General features: G+C 48.4%; 1 protein-coding gene across 5 annotated transcripts in view; it reads right to left on the minus strand.

Moving 5' to 3' along the window:
• The window catches only part of LOC138299710 (putative nuclease HARBI1), a 167,400-nt gene that overhangs the window by 7,902 nt on the left and 144,696 nt on the right, over positions 1-14,802 (minus strand). For all 5 annotated transcript variants that reach the window (XR_011204819.1, XR_011204822.1, XR_011204818.1 and 2 more), the window contains one exon: positions 12,965-13,014. Coding sequence is in view for 2 of the 5 variants with exons in the window: in XM_069238225.1 (XP_069094326.1) it covers positions 12,965-13,014 (50 nt within the window). In the remaining 3 variants the exon portion in view is untranslated. The remainder of the gene's footprint in view (positions 1-12,964; positions 13,015-14,802) is intronic.

The raw sequence follows: 14,802 nt of genomic DNA on the forward strand, positions 1-14,802 counted from the left end.
ATGTGTTATGTAGTGAGAAAGATGTGTCCATGTGCATTCACTGGAGGTGACATGATACTTCCACAGACACAATAGATTCCACTGTGGTGGTAACATTATTGCACTACATGGCCTGGACATCCCATCCAATTAGACATATGTAATTGCAGGTGAAATGCAACAGTGAGGTCTTTTTATTTGCCTAGGTGACAATGCACAACACATCTCCATAAGTTGGCAGCACTGAAGTGTTCAGTATTGACAATGCACAATTATCTCATGTGTGACAAGTTCTATGCAAACCTATTTTTGTTCCCTCACCCAGCTGGCTCAGGTGCAACTGTGCACCTACACTACTGAACATGCTCCAGGTGAGCTGGCTAACTTGGTTGTGGGGGTGAAGGTTTTAGTATAGGAAGGTCCATCTCCCTGCACATCTGTTATATATATGGGGAATTGTCTCAATCAGTATGTGTGGCAGTGTGCACTTTGCATTAGTGTCACATCAACATGTTTTCATAGCATAATCCACTTCCTTATTGCTAGCTGGCAATGTCACCCCAGGAGTGATGTGAGATGTTGGTACTGCCTCAATAATTCCATGTCACCTTCATTTGAGTCAGCGTCATCATTCTATGTGTCTCATGGTTTTTGACCTGTAGCAACATACATTACACACCCCTACAATACATCAGGACGCATTGCTTGGAAGGGTGTGGGATTGACTGTGTCCTCATGTGATACTGAATGGTTCATCTTCCAAGTTGTACTGCCAGTTAGGGCCATGTCATTGTCACTGTGTGGTTTTAAATTGGTCCGTTGTGGCTCTAGAGTGGCATCTATTGTTATTTGCAGCCGTCATTTGTCTATAGGTGTGTATCCCATTGGGTCAGGATATCAAACATGACTACCAGAGTCACACCCCAATGTCTTCCTGCCCACATGTCAATGTAGTGGTGTATGCTTTGTGTGTCCTACAGGGTTGCTGTGCTGTGTGTAAATTACTAGGTTTCTGTACTGTAAGGAAATGCCTCCTTGGCATGGTTGCCCCCTGACTTTTTGCCTTTGCTGATGCTATGTTTACAATTGAAAGTGTGCTGAGGCCTGCTAACCAGGCCCCAGCACCAGTGTTCTTTCCCTAACCTGTACTTTTGTATCCACAATTGGCAGACCCTGGCATCCAGATAAGTCCCTTGTAACTGGTACTTCTAGTACCAAGGGCCCTGATGCCAAGGAAGGTCTCTAAGGGCTGCAGCATGTCTTATGCCACCCTGGAGACCTCTCACTCAGCACAGACACACTGCTTGCCAGCTTGTGTGTGCTAGTGAGGACAAAACGAGTAAGTCGACAAGGCACTCCCCTCAGGGTGCCATGCCAGCCTCTCACTGCCTATGCAGTATAGGTAAGACACCCCTCTAGCAGGCCTTACAGCCCTAAGGCAGGGTGCACTATACCATAGGTGAGGGTACCAGTGCATGAGCATGGTACCCCTACAGTGTCTAAACAAAACCTTAGACATTGTAAGTGCAGGGTAGCCATAAGAGTATATGGTCTGGGAGTTTGTCAAACACGAACTCCACAGCACCATAATGGCTACACTGAAAACTGGGAAGTTTGGTATCAAACTTCTCAGCACAATAAATGCACACTGATGCCAGTGTACATTTTATTGCAAAATACACCCCAGAGGGCACCTTAGAGGTGCCCCCTGAAACTTAACCGACTATCTGTGTAGGCTGACTAGTTCCAGCAGCCTGCCACACTAGAGACATGTTGCTGGCCCCATGGGGAGAGTGCCTTTGTCACTCTGAGGCCAGTAACAAAGCCTGCACTGGGTGGAGATGCTAACACCTCCCCCAGGCAGGAGCTGTAACACCTGGCGGTGAGCCTCAAAGGCTCACCCCTTTGTCACAGCACCGCAGGATACTCCAGCTAGTGGAGTTGCCCGCCCCCTCCGGCCCGGCCCCCACTTTTGGCGGCAATGCCGGAGAAAATAATGAGAATAACAAGGAGGAGTCACTGGCCAGTCAGGACAGCCCCTAAGGTGTCCTGAGCTGAGGTGACTCTAACTTTTAGAAATCCTCCATCTTGCAGATGGAGGATTCCCCCAATAGGGTTAGGATTGTGACCCCCTCCCCTTGGGAGGAGGCACAAAGAGGGTGTACCCACCCTCAGGGCTAGTAGCCATTCGCTACTAACCCCCCAGACCTAAACACGCCCTTAAATTTAGTATTTAAGGGCTACCCTGAACCCTAGAAAATTAGATTCCTGCAACAACAAGAAGAAGGACTGCCTAGCTGAAAACCCCTGCAGAGGAAGACCAGAAGACAACAACTGCCTTGGCTCCAGAAACTCACCGGCCTGTCTCCTGCCTTCCAAAGAACTCTGCTCCAGCGACGCCTTCCAAAGGGACCAGCGACCTCGACATCCTCTGAGGACTGCCCCTGCTTCGAAAAGACAAGAAACTCCCGAGGACAGCGGACCTGCTCCAAGAAAGGCTGCAACTTTGTTTCCAGCAGCCTTGAAAGAACCCTGCAAGCTCCCCGCAAGAAGCGTGAGACTTGCAACACTGCACCTGGCGACCCCGACTCGGCTGGTGGAGATCCAACACCTCAGGAGGGACCCCAGGACTACTCTGATACTGTGAGTACAAAAACCTATCCCCCCTGAGCCCCCACAGCGCCGCCTGCAGAGGGAATCCCGAGGCTTCCCCTGACCGCGACTCTCTGAAACCTAAGTCCCGACGCCTGGAACAGACCCTGCACCCGCAGCCCCCAGGACCTGAAGGACTGAACTTTCACTGGAGAAGTGACCCCCAGGAGTCCCTCTCCCTTGCCCAGGTGGAGGTTTCCCCGAGGAACCCCCCCCTTGCCTGCCTGCAGCGCTGAAGAGATCCCGTGATCTCTCATTGACTAACATTGCGAACCCGACGCTTGTTTCTACACTGCACCCGGCCGCCCCCGCGCCGCTGAGGGTGAAATTTCTGTGTGGGCTTGTGTCCCCCCCGGTGCCCTACAAAACCCCCCTGGTCTGCCCTCCGAAGACGCGGGTACTTACCTGCAAGCAGACCGGAACCGGGGCACCCCCTTCTCTCCATTCTAGCCTATGCGTTTTGGGCACCGCTTTGAACTTTGCACCTGACCGGCCCTGAGCTGCTGGTGTGGTGACTTTGGGGTTGCTCTGAACCCCCAACGGTGGGCTACCTTGGACCAAGAACTGAACCCTGTAAGTGTCTTACTTACCTGGTAAAACTAACAAAAACTTACCTCCCCCAGGAACTGTGAAAATTGCACTGTGTCCACTTTTAAAGTAGCTATTTGTCAATAACTTGAAAAGTATACATGCAATTGAAATGATTCAAAGTTCCTAATGTACTTACCTGCAATACCTTTCAAACAAGATATTACATGTTAAATTTGAACCTGTGGTTCTTAAAATAAACTAAGAAAAGATATTTTTCTATACAAAACCTATTGGCTGGATTTGTCTCTGAGTGTGTGTACCTCATTTATTGTCTATGTGTATGTACAACAAATGCTTAACACTACTCCTTGGATAAGCCTACTGCTCGACCACACTACCACAAAATAGAGCATTAGTATTATCTATTTTTACCACTATTTTACCTCTAAGGGGAACCCTTGGACTCTGTGCATGCTATTCCTTACTTTGAAATAGCACATACAGAGCCAACTTCCTACATTGGTGGATCAGCGGTGGGGTACAAGACTTTGCATTTGCTGGACTACTCAGCCAATACCTGATCACACGACAAATTCCAAAATTGTCATTAGAAATTGATTTTTGCAATTTGAAAAGTTTTCTAAATTCTTAAAAGACCTGCTAGGGCCTTGTGTTAGATCCTGTTTAGCATTTCTTTTAGAGTTTAAAAGTTTGTAAAAGTTTGAATTAGATTCTAGAACCAGTTGTAGATTCTTAAAAATTATTCCAACTTTTAGAAGCAAAATGTCTAGCACAGATGTGACTGTGGTGGAACTCGACACCACACCTTACCTCCATCTTAAGATGAGGGAGCTAAGGTCACTCTGTAAAATAAAGAAAATAACAATGGGCCCCAAACCTACCAAAATACAGCTCCAGGAGCTTTTGGCAGAGTTTGAAAAGGCCAACCCCTCTGAGGGTGGCAACTCAGAGGAAGAAGATAGTGACTTGGAGGAAAATTCCCCCCTACCAGTCCTATCTAGGGAGAACAGGGTCCCTCAAACCCTGACTCCAAAAATAATAGTCAGAGATGCTGGTTCCCTCACAGGGGAGACCAACACCTCTGAAATCACTGAGGATAACCCCAGTGAAGAGGACATCCAGTTAGCCAGGATGGCCAAAAGATTGGCTTTGGAAAGACAGATCCTAGCCATAGAGAGGGAAAGACAAGAGATGGGCCTAGGACCCATCAATGGTGGCAGCAACATAAATAGGGTCAGAGATTCTCCTGACATGTTGAAAATCCCTAAAGGGATTGTAACTAAATATGAAGATGGTGATGACATCACCAAATGGTTCACAGCTTTTGAGAGGGCTTGTGTAACCAGAAAAGTGAACAGATCTCACTGGGGTGCTCTCCTTTGGGAAATGTTCACAGGAAAGTGTAGGGATAGACTCCTCACACTCTCTGGACAAGATGCAGAATCTTATGACCTCATGAAGGGTACCCTGATTGAGGGCTTTGGATTCTCCACTGAGGAGTATAGGATTAGATTCAGGGGGGCTCAAAAATCCTCGAGCCAGACCTGGGTTGACTTTGTAGACTACTCAGTGAAAACACTAGATGGTTGGATTCAAGGCAGTGGTGTAAGTAATTATGATGGGCTGTACAATTTATTTGTGAAGGAACACCTATTGAGTAATTGTTTCAATGATAAACTGCATCAGCATCTGGTAGACCTAGGACCAATTTCTCCCCAAGAATTGGGAAAGAAGGCGGACCATTGGGTCAAGACAAGGGTGTCCAAGACTTCAACAGGGGGTGACCAAAAGAAAGGGGTCACAAAGACTCCCCAGGGGAAGGGTGGTGAGACAACCAAAACTAAAAATAGTAAAGAGTCTTCTACAGGCCCCCAAAAACCTGCACAGGAGGGTGGGCCCAGAGCCTCTTCACAAAACAATGGGTACAAGGGTAAAAACTTTGATCCCAAAAAGGCCTGGTGTCATAGCTGTAAACAGCATGGACACCAAACTGGAGACAAGGCCTGTCCCAAGAAAGGTTCCACTCCAAACTCCCATCCAGGTAACACTGGTATGGCTAGTCTCCAAGTGGGATCAACAGTGTGCCCAGAGCAAATCAGGGTCCACACTGAAGCTACTCTAGTTTCTGAGGGTGGGGTGGATTTAGCCACACTAGCTGTCTGGCCGCCTAACATGCAAAAATACAGACAGCAACTCTTAATTAATGGGACTAGAATAGAGGGCCTGAGGGATACAGGTGCTAGTGTCACCATGGTGACAGAGAAACTGGTTTCCCCTGGCCAATACCTGACTGGAAAAACTTACACAGTCACCAACGCTGACAATCAGAGAAAAGTACATCCCATGGCAATGGTTACTTTAGAATGGGGAGGGGTCAATGGCCTGAAACAGGTGGTGGTCTCCTCAAATATCCCAGTGGACTGTCTGCTTGGAAATGACCTGGAGTCCTCAGCATGGGCTGAGGTAGAACTAAAAACCCATGCAGCGATGCTGGGTATCCCTGAACTGGTGTGTGTGAAAACAAGAGCACAGTGCAAGGCACAGGGTGAACAAGTAGAGCTGGAGTCTGGAAGAATGGCCCAGCCTACCAAGAGGAAAGGAAGGTCAGTTGGGAAACCAACTGCAACACAGCAAAAGAAAGGGAACCTCTCTTCTCAGGAAGAAGTTCTGCCCTCTGAGGGAACTGAGCCTTTGGAGCTTGAACCTTATCAGGTTGAGCTCTTAGGCCCAGGGGGACCCTCAAGGGAGGAGCTGTGTAAGGGACAAGAAACCTGTCCCTCTCTTGAAGGCCTTAGGCAGCAAGCTATTGAGGAGTCCAAGGGCAAGAAAAATGGAACACATAGGGTCTATTGGGAAGATGGACTCCTGTACACTGAGGCCAGAGACCCCAAACCTGGTGCCACTAGGAGAGTGGTAGTGCCTCAGCTGTTCAGAGAGTTCATCCTAACATTGGCCCATGACATTCCCCTTGCTGGACATTTGGGACAAACCAAGACGTGGGAGAGGCTAGTCAACCACTTCTACTGGCCCAATATGTCCAACATGGTTAAGGAGTTTTGCCTCTCCTGCCCCACCTGTCAAGCCAGTGGTAAGACAGGTGGGCATCCAAAGGCCCCCCTCATTCCACTTCCAGTGGTGGGGGTTCCCTTTGAAAGAGTAGGTGTGGACATAGTTGGTCCACTAGAACCTCCCACAGCCTCAGGAAATATGTATATCCTGGTAGTAGTGGATCATGCTACCAGGTATCCTGAAGCTATTCCCCTTAGGTCGACTACTGCCCCTGCAGTAGCCAAGGCCCTTATTGGTATCTTTACCAGAGTGGGTTTCCCTAAGGAGGTGGTGTCTGACAGAGGTACCAACTTCATGTCAGCATACCTAAAACACATGTGGAATGAGTGTGGAGTGACTTACAAATTCACTACACCATACCATCCACAAACTAATGGCTTAGTTGAGAGATTCAACAAGACATTAAAAGGCATGATCATGGGGCTCCCAGAAAAGCTCAAAAGGAGATGGGATGTCCTCTTGCCATGTCTGCTTTTCGCTTACAGAGAGGTGCCACAGAAGGGAGTAGGATTCTCACCCTTTGAACTTCTGTTTGGTCATCCTGTAATGGGACCACTTGCTCTTGTTAAAGAAGGCTGGGAGAGACCTCTTCATGAGCCTAAACAAGACATAGTGGACTATGTACTTGGCCTTCGCTCTAGAATGGCAGAGTACATGGAAAAGGCAACCAAAAACCTTGAGGCCAGCCAACAGCTCCAGAAGTTTTGGTATGACCAAAAGGCTGCACTGGTTGAGTTCCAACCAGGGCAGAAAGTCTGGGTTCTGGAGCCTGTGGCCCCCAGGGCACTCCAGGACAAATGGAGTGGCCCTTACCCAGTGCTAGAAAGGAAGAGTCAGGTCACCTACCTGGTGGACCTGGGCACAAGCAGGAGCCCCAAGAGGGTGATCCATGTGAACCGCCTTAAGCTCTTCCATGATAGGGCTGATGTAAATCTGTTGATGGTAACAGATGAGGATCAGGAGGCAGAGAGTGAACCTCTCCCTGATCTTCTGTCATCAGACCCAAAAGATGGCTCAGTAGATGGAGTGATCTACTCAGACACCCTCTCTAGCCAACAGCAAGCTGATTGTAGGAGAGTCCTACAACAGTTTCCTGAACTCTTCTCCTTAACCCCTGGTCAGACACCCCTGTGTACCCATGATGTGGACACAGGAGACAGCATGCCTGTCAAAAACAAAATCTTTAGACAGTCTGACCATGTTAAGGAAAGCATCAAGATGGAAGTCCACAAGATGCTGGAATTGGGAGTAATTGAGCGCTCTGACAGCCCCTGGGCTAGCCCAGTGGTCTTAGTCCCCAAACCTCACACCAAAGATGGAAAGAAAGAGATGAGGTTTTGTGTGGATTACAGAGGGCTGAATTCTGTCACCAAGACAGATGCTCATCCAATTCCTAGAGCTGATGAGCTCATAGATAAATTAGGTGCTGCCCAATTCTTAAGTACCTTTGACTTGACAGCAGGGTACTGGCAAATAAAAATAGCACCTGGAGCAAAAGAGAAAACAGCATTCTCCACACCTGATGGGCATTATCAGTTTACTGTTATGCCCTTTGGTTTAAAGAATGCCCCTGCCACCTTCCAAAGGTTGGTGAATCAAGTCCTTGCTGGCTTGGAGTCCTTTAGCACAGCTTATCTTGATGATATTGCTGTCTTTAGCTCCACCTGGCAGGATCACCTGGTCCACCTGAAGAAGGTTTTGAAGGCTCTGCAATCTGCAGGCCTCTCTATCAAGGCATCCAAATGCCAGATAGGGCAGGGAACTGTGGTTTACTTGGGCCACCTGGTAGGTGGAGGCCAAGTTCAGCCACTCCAACCCAAGATCCAGACTATTCTGGACTGGGTAGCTCCAAAAACCCAGACTCAAGTCAGGGCATTCCTTGGCTTGACTGGGTATTACAGGAGGTTTGTGAAGGGATATGGATCCATTGTGACAGCCCTCACTGAACTCACCTCCAAGAAAATGCCCAAGAAAGTGAACTGGACTGTGGAATGCCAACAGGCCTTTGACACCCTGAAACAAGCAATGTGCTCAGCACCAGTTCTAAAAGCTCCAGATTATTCTAAGCAGTTCATTGTGCAGACTGATGCCTCTGAACATGGGATAGGGGCAGTTTTGTCCCAAACAAATGATGATGGCCTTGACCAGCCTGTTGCTTTCATTAGCAGGAGGTTACTCCCCAGGGAGCAGCGTTGGAGTGCCATTGAGAGGGAGGCCTTTGCTGTGGTTTGGTCCCTGAAGAAGCTGAGACCATACCTCTTTGGGACTCACTTCCTAGTTCAAACTGACCACAGACCTCTCAAATGGCTGATGCAAATGAAAGGTGAAAACCCTAAACTGTTGAGGTGGTCCATCTCCCTACAGGGAATGGACTTTATAGTGGAACACAGACCTGGGACTGCCCATGCCAATGCAGATGGCCTTTCCAGGTTCTTCCACTTAGAAAATGAAGACTCTCTTGGGAAAGGTTAGTCTCATCCTCTTTCGTTTGGGGGGGGTTGTGTAAGGAAATGCCTCCTTGGCATGGTTGCCCCCTGACTTTTTGCCTTTGCTGATGCTATGTTTACAATTGAAAGTGTGCTGAGGCCTGCTAACCAGGCCCCAGCACCAGTGTTCTTTCCCTAACCTGTACTTTTGTATCCACAATTGGCAGACCCTGGCATCCAGATAAGTCCCTTGTAACTGGTACTTCTAGTACCAAGGGCCCTGATGCCAAGGAAGGTCTCTAAGGGCTGCAGCATGTCTTATGCCACCCTGGAGACCTCTCACTCAGCACAGACACACTGCTTGCCAGCTTGTGTGTGCTAGTGAGGACAAAACGAGTAAGTCGACATGGCACTCCCCTCAGGGTGCCATGCCAGCCTCTCACTGCCTATGCAGTATAGGTAAGACACCCCTCTAGCAGGCCTTACAGCCCTAAGGCAGGGTGCACTATACCATAGGTGAGGGTACCAGTGCATGAGCATGGTACCCCTACAGTGTCTAAACAAAACCTTAGACATTGTAAGTGCAGGGTAGCCATAAGAGTATATGGTCTGGGAGTTTGTCAAACACGAACTCCACAGCACCATAATGGCTACACTGAAAACTGGGAAGTTTGGTATCAAACTTCTCAGCACAATAAATGCACACTGATGCCAGTGTACATTTTATTGCAAAATACACCCCAGAGGGCACCTTAGAGGTGCCCCCTGAAACTTAACCGACTATCTGTGTAGGCTGACTAGTTCCAGCAGCCTGCCACACTAGAGACATGTTGCTGGCCCCATGGGGAGAGTGCCTTTGTCACTCTGAGGCCAGTAACAAAGCCTGCACTGGGTGGAGATGCTAACACCTCCCCCAGGCAGGAGCTGTAACACCTGGCGGTGAGCCTCAAAGGCTCACCCCTTTGTCACAGCACCGCAGGACACTCCAGCTAGTGGAGTTGCCCGCCCCCTCCGGCCCGGCCCCCACTTTTGGCGGCAAGGCCGGAGAAAATAATGAGAATAACAAGGAGGAGTCACTGGCCAGTCAGGACAGCCCCTAAGGTGTCCTGAGCTGAGGTGACTCTAACTTTTAGAAATCCTCCATCTTGCAGATGGAGGATTCCCCCAATAGGGTTAGGATTGTGACCCCCTCCCCTTGGGAGGAGGCACAAAGAGGGTGTACCCACCCTCAGGGCTAGTAGCCATTGGCTACTAACCCCCCAGACCTAAACACGCCCTTAAATTTAGTATTTAAGGGCTACCCTGAACCCTAGAAAATTAGATTCCTGCAACAACAAGAAGAAGGACTGCCTAGCTGAAAACCCCTGCAGAGGAAGACCAGAAGACAACAACTGCCTTGGCTCCAGAAACTCACCGGCCTGTCTCCTGCCTTCCAAAGAACTCTGCTCCAGCGACGCCTTCCAAAGGGACCAGCGACCTCGACATCCTCTGAGGACTGCCCCTGCTTCGAAAAGACAAGAAACTCCCGAGGACAGCGGACCTGCTCCAAGAAAGGCTGCAACTTTGTTTCCAGCAGCCTTGAAAGAACCCTGCAAGCTCCCCGCAAGAAGCGTGAGACTTGCAACACTGCACCCGGCGACCCCGACTCGGCTGGTGGAGATCCAACACCTCAGGAGGGACCCCAGGACTACTCTGATACTGTGAGTACAAAAACCTGTCCCCCCTGAGCCCCCACAGCGCCGCCTGCAGAGGGAATCCCGAGGCTTCCCCTGACCGCGACTCTCTGAAACCTAAGTCCCGACGCCTGGAACAGACCCTGCACCCGCAGCCCCCAGGACCTGAAGGACTGAACTTTCACTGGAGAAGTGACCCCCAGGAGTCCCTCTCCCTTGCCCAGGTGGAGGTTTCCCCGAGGAACCCCCCCCTTGCCTGCCTGCAGCGCTGAAGAGATCCCGTGATCTCTCATTGACTAACATTGCGAACCCGACGCTTGTTTCTACACTGCACCCGGCCGCCCCCGCGCCGCTGAGGGTGAAATTTCTGTGTGGGCTTGTGTCCCCCCCGGTGCCCTACAAAACCCCCCTGGTCTGCCCTCCGAAGACGCGGGTACTTACCTGCAAGCAGACCGGAACCGGGGCACCCCCTTCTCTCCATTCTAGCCTATGCGTTTTGAGCACCGCTTTGAACTCTGCACCTGACCGGCCCTGAGCTGCTGGTGTGGTGACTTTGGGGTTGCTCTGAACCCCCAACGGTGGGCTACCTTGGACCAAGAACTGAACCCTGTAAGTGTCTTACTTACCTGGTAAAACTAACAAAAACTTACCTCCCCCAGGAACTGTGAAAATTGCACTGTGTCCACTTTTAAAGTAGCTATTTGTCAATAACTTGAAAAGTATACATGCAATTGAAATGATTCAAAGTTCCTAATGTACTTACCTGCAATACCTTTCAAACAAGATATTACATGTTAAATTTGAACCTGTGGTTCTTAAAATAAACTAAGAAAAGATATTTTTCTATACAAAACCTATTGGCTGGATTTGTCTCTGAGTGTGTGTACCTCATTTATTGTCTATGTGTATGTACAACAAATGCTTAACACTACTCCTTGGATACGCCTACTGCTCGACCACACTACCACAAAATAGAGCATTAGTATTATCTATTTTTACCACTATTTTACCTCTAAGGGGAACCCTTGGACTCTGTGCATGCTATTCCTTACTTTGAAATAGCACATACAGAGCCAACTTCCTACATGTACTGACTGAGAAGAATGCCATTGCCATATCGTCCACTCTGGAAGTGCAGATTGATGGTACTCTGGGGGAAGATGAAGGATTCATGTACACTCCCAGTATACTTTGCCATGATGTTGGTGAACAATCCCTGGTGATCAATAATGGCCTGCACATTGATGGAGTGGGTGTGCTTTCTGTTGCAGTATAGGTGCTCGGTTGCTGCAGGTGGCACAACCAGACATGTGTGCAGTCAATGGCACCAAGCACGTGCGAGAAGCCATTAATTTGATTAAACCCCTGTTTGGCCTCCTGCTGCTTCTGCTGTGTATTGAGGAAGCTGATGTGGCGGGTGTGAGGGAGATGATGGCATCAAGTACCTTGGGAAGGAAGGCAGGGAATGAGGGCTGTAAGACCTCGGCAACCAGGGCACCAGTAGTTTTAAATGAGCCACTTGCCAACATGTGCAGGACAGCTAGCAGCTTGGTCTCTGGTGGAATAATGAGGGGTGTCTGCAAGCTGGCTGCTAACTGTGGCTCAATGTGGCGCAGCAGTTGCTGTATGGCTTGCCAGTTGACTCCGCCTCCCAGCTGTGCGCCATTTTTGCCCGGTTGGATATGGTGCACAGGTGTTTGAGACATTTTCTGGACTGGAAGCCTCCCTTGCATCTCATTGACGCAAGGTGGTTTCACGCATCCAGAAAATGATGCACACTCTGATATTTTGATGTTAGACAGGTCTAGCGTAAAAATATAAATATGGTGTTAAGTTTGCGCCGGATTAGCGTAAAAAGAAATTATGCTAATCCGGCGCAAAGGGAGTATAAATATGGGCCTTGGAATGTTGGTATATCAGAGCAGCTCAAATCACCTGGGCCTTTATGTATTTGTGTCTCAAATGTTCCAGTTTAAAGGCAGATTGCACTCTCTACAGCTGCAAATAACAATAACAAACAGGTATATGTGTGGCATTTGAGACTATTTACAAATGACATGTCTATACATGTTTTCATGAATAACGCCACATTTAAATGTTAATTTTGTCTTACAAAATGAGCTTACATATTATAGTGTGTGAGGAGGGAAAACATGTGGGAAATTGTCCAGAATGACTCTAACTTGAGACTTTTAACATTGCCAGCATGTAAAGGGGTTGCCTCATGAACCTGTCACGGATTCAGGCGGGTCTGATCTGGACTCTGGTTGGGACACCCCTTGAAGTCACTAAATATCCTAAAGAGGTAGTGTACTGGGGCAGAAGAGCAGCTAAAGGCATACACTGGAAAGGACAGCTATGGACAGGCACTGAAAACAGGAAAGTAAAAGCAGAGTAACCCTTGTGTGAATAAACAGGAAACAGAATACTAATGGACAAACACACTGGGGTTGTACACAGGATAGGATGCAGAACCTCCCACAGTGACAGGGAATGTCAATGCCTCTGTGCAGTTTGCTGCTACAGATAGTTGCCCCGCCAGCCCCATAGAAAGGAGGCAGCAGAAGTGACTCTGTCTCTGGACCCTAGAGCACAAACAAGGATAGTACTTACATACACAAGACGAGGTCTTGTGGGTCCAGCTGGAAACACAGTGGCAATTCCTGGAAAAACAGCAATAGCAAACTGTCACTGTTAGGCACGAAAGACAACATATAACACTAGACAAGGATGGGAGCTGGAATTGCCTCCTGGAAACCAGGAGCCAACCCCAGTACAAAGGAGGACACTTATACACTGGTGAAGACTGACAGAACACTTACCAGATACAAATACCGAGAGGAAACGGAAACAGAAGGAACAAACTAAGAGGCAGAGGCAGGAACTGGGAACATGCTCAGGCTGAAGCAAAGGCAGGACTAGGACTGGAAAACAGGGCGCAAACATCTGGCTGGACTGGGAAACAAAGAGCAGGCTCTGGCTGGAACAAGGCAAGGACAGGGCTGGAATACAGGGAGTAGGAATAAGCAGTAAACAGGACTGGGAAACAGAGAGCATGTTCAGGCTGAAACAAGGCAGGAGCAGGACAGAGAAACAGGGAGCAGGCTCTGGAAGAAACAAACAGGTAAAAGGGTAAGAGATAGGGTGTAGACTCTGGTTGGAACAATCAGGAGCAGGGCAGAGAACCAGGAAAAAGGTTCAAGCTGAAACAGAACAGGAACAAGACTGGTACACCATCCGATAAGGGGTTTGTAACACAAAGAATCAAACTCCAATGCACTACCAGGATCTTGAGGAAATGGCTGCTTATAAGCAGTTCCAAGCTGCAGAAAACCCCAGGTGGAATCACATAACTGGGCTGCACAGGAGAGGTCTCAGGTATGTGTAGTTTCAGACACTCGCAAGTCCTGGAGGAGAGGATCCAGTGAAAAGAAGCATCTGGACTTCTCCCATAAAAAACAATGTAAAACAGAATCCAGGCTTTCCTGACTACCAGGCTGTGCATTATGGGATTTGCAGTCCCAGGAAGCCAATGTAATACTACAAAAGCATACCATGATGAAAAGAGAAGCAAACAGGAGTCAGCAAGGGACTCTAGATAAGTGTTCAAGGTGATTCCTAGGCTGCCAACAGTCCACTTAGAGCGCCCCCTAGAAATGGGACGACAGAGTCGTAACAGTACCTTATCCTACTTTGTATAGTTTCCTGATGCTCAGCTTGGAACACCAACAATTATCTGCAGTGAATTTGCACTAGTCTGGCTTCAGTTTTAATACAGTCTACGTTTCATTACCTCAGGCAAATGTGATGGGAAAAAATCCATCAAGAGACAGACAGGTGACTTTCATAAAAAAGTGTTGTTGGCTAGAAGAGGCTTTGTGTCTTTTTAACAAAGCCTTGTCATTGTTTATGTATCCCTTGAGTTTTACTAAAAATGCGGAGTCTTATGCAAATAAGAAAAAAAATTTATGAAGGACATTCAGTAGAATTCAAAGTAGTGAAGGACATCGTAAAGAAGGGCTACAAAGTCTGATAAAACAGTGGGTAATGTGGTCCATATAATTCTGCAGGAGGGGTGGAAGTCACAGTGGTTTCCTGTAAATGCACTTTACTGTTTGTTAAAGGGCTGCATCAAAGGACGTAGCACTGTGACAAATAGTGATCTTTTTTTCCTTTTAAAAAGAAAAAATAATACTTCCCTTACCGTGGGAGGCTTCTTTCAAAATGGAAGGATTATTAAAATGTTTTTACTAAGAAACTTTCAAAAATGACTTCATGTCCGCCCATCCAAAAAGGGTGGATGGACATATAGGGGGTCATTCCGACCCCGGCGGGCGGCGGGCGCTGCCCGCCGGGCTGAGACCGCCAAAAGACCGTACCGCGGTCAAATGACCGCGGCGGTCATTTTGACTTTCCCGCTGGGCAGGCGGCCGACCGCCAAAAGGCCGCCC

The sequence above is a fragment of the Pleurodeles waltl genome, chromosome 1_2 (genome assembly GCF_031143425.1).
Source record: "Pleurodeles waltl isolate 20211129_DDA chromosome 1_2, aPleWal1.hap1.20221129, whole genome shotgun sequence".
In the NCBI taxonomy this organism is placed as follows: Eukaryota; Metazoa; Chordata; class Amphibia; order Caudata; family Salamandridae; genus Pleurodeles; species Pleurodeles waltl.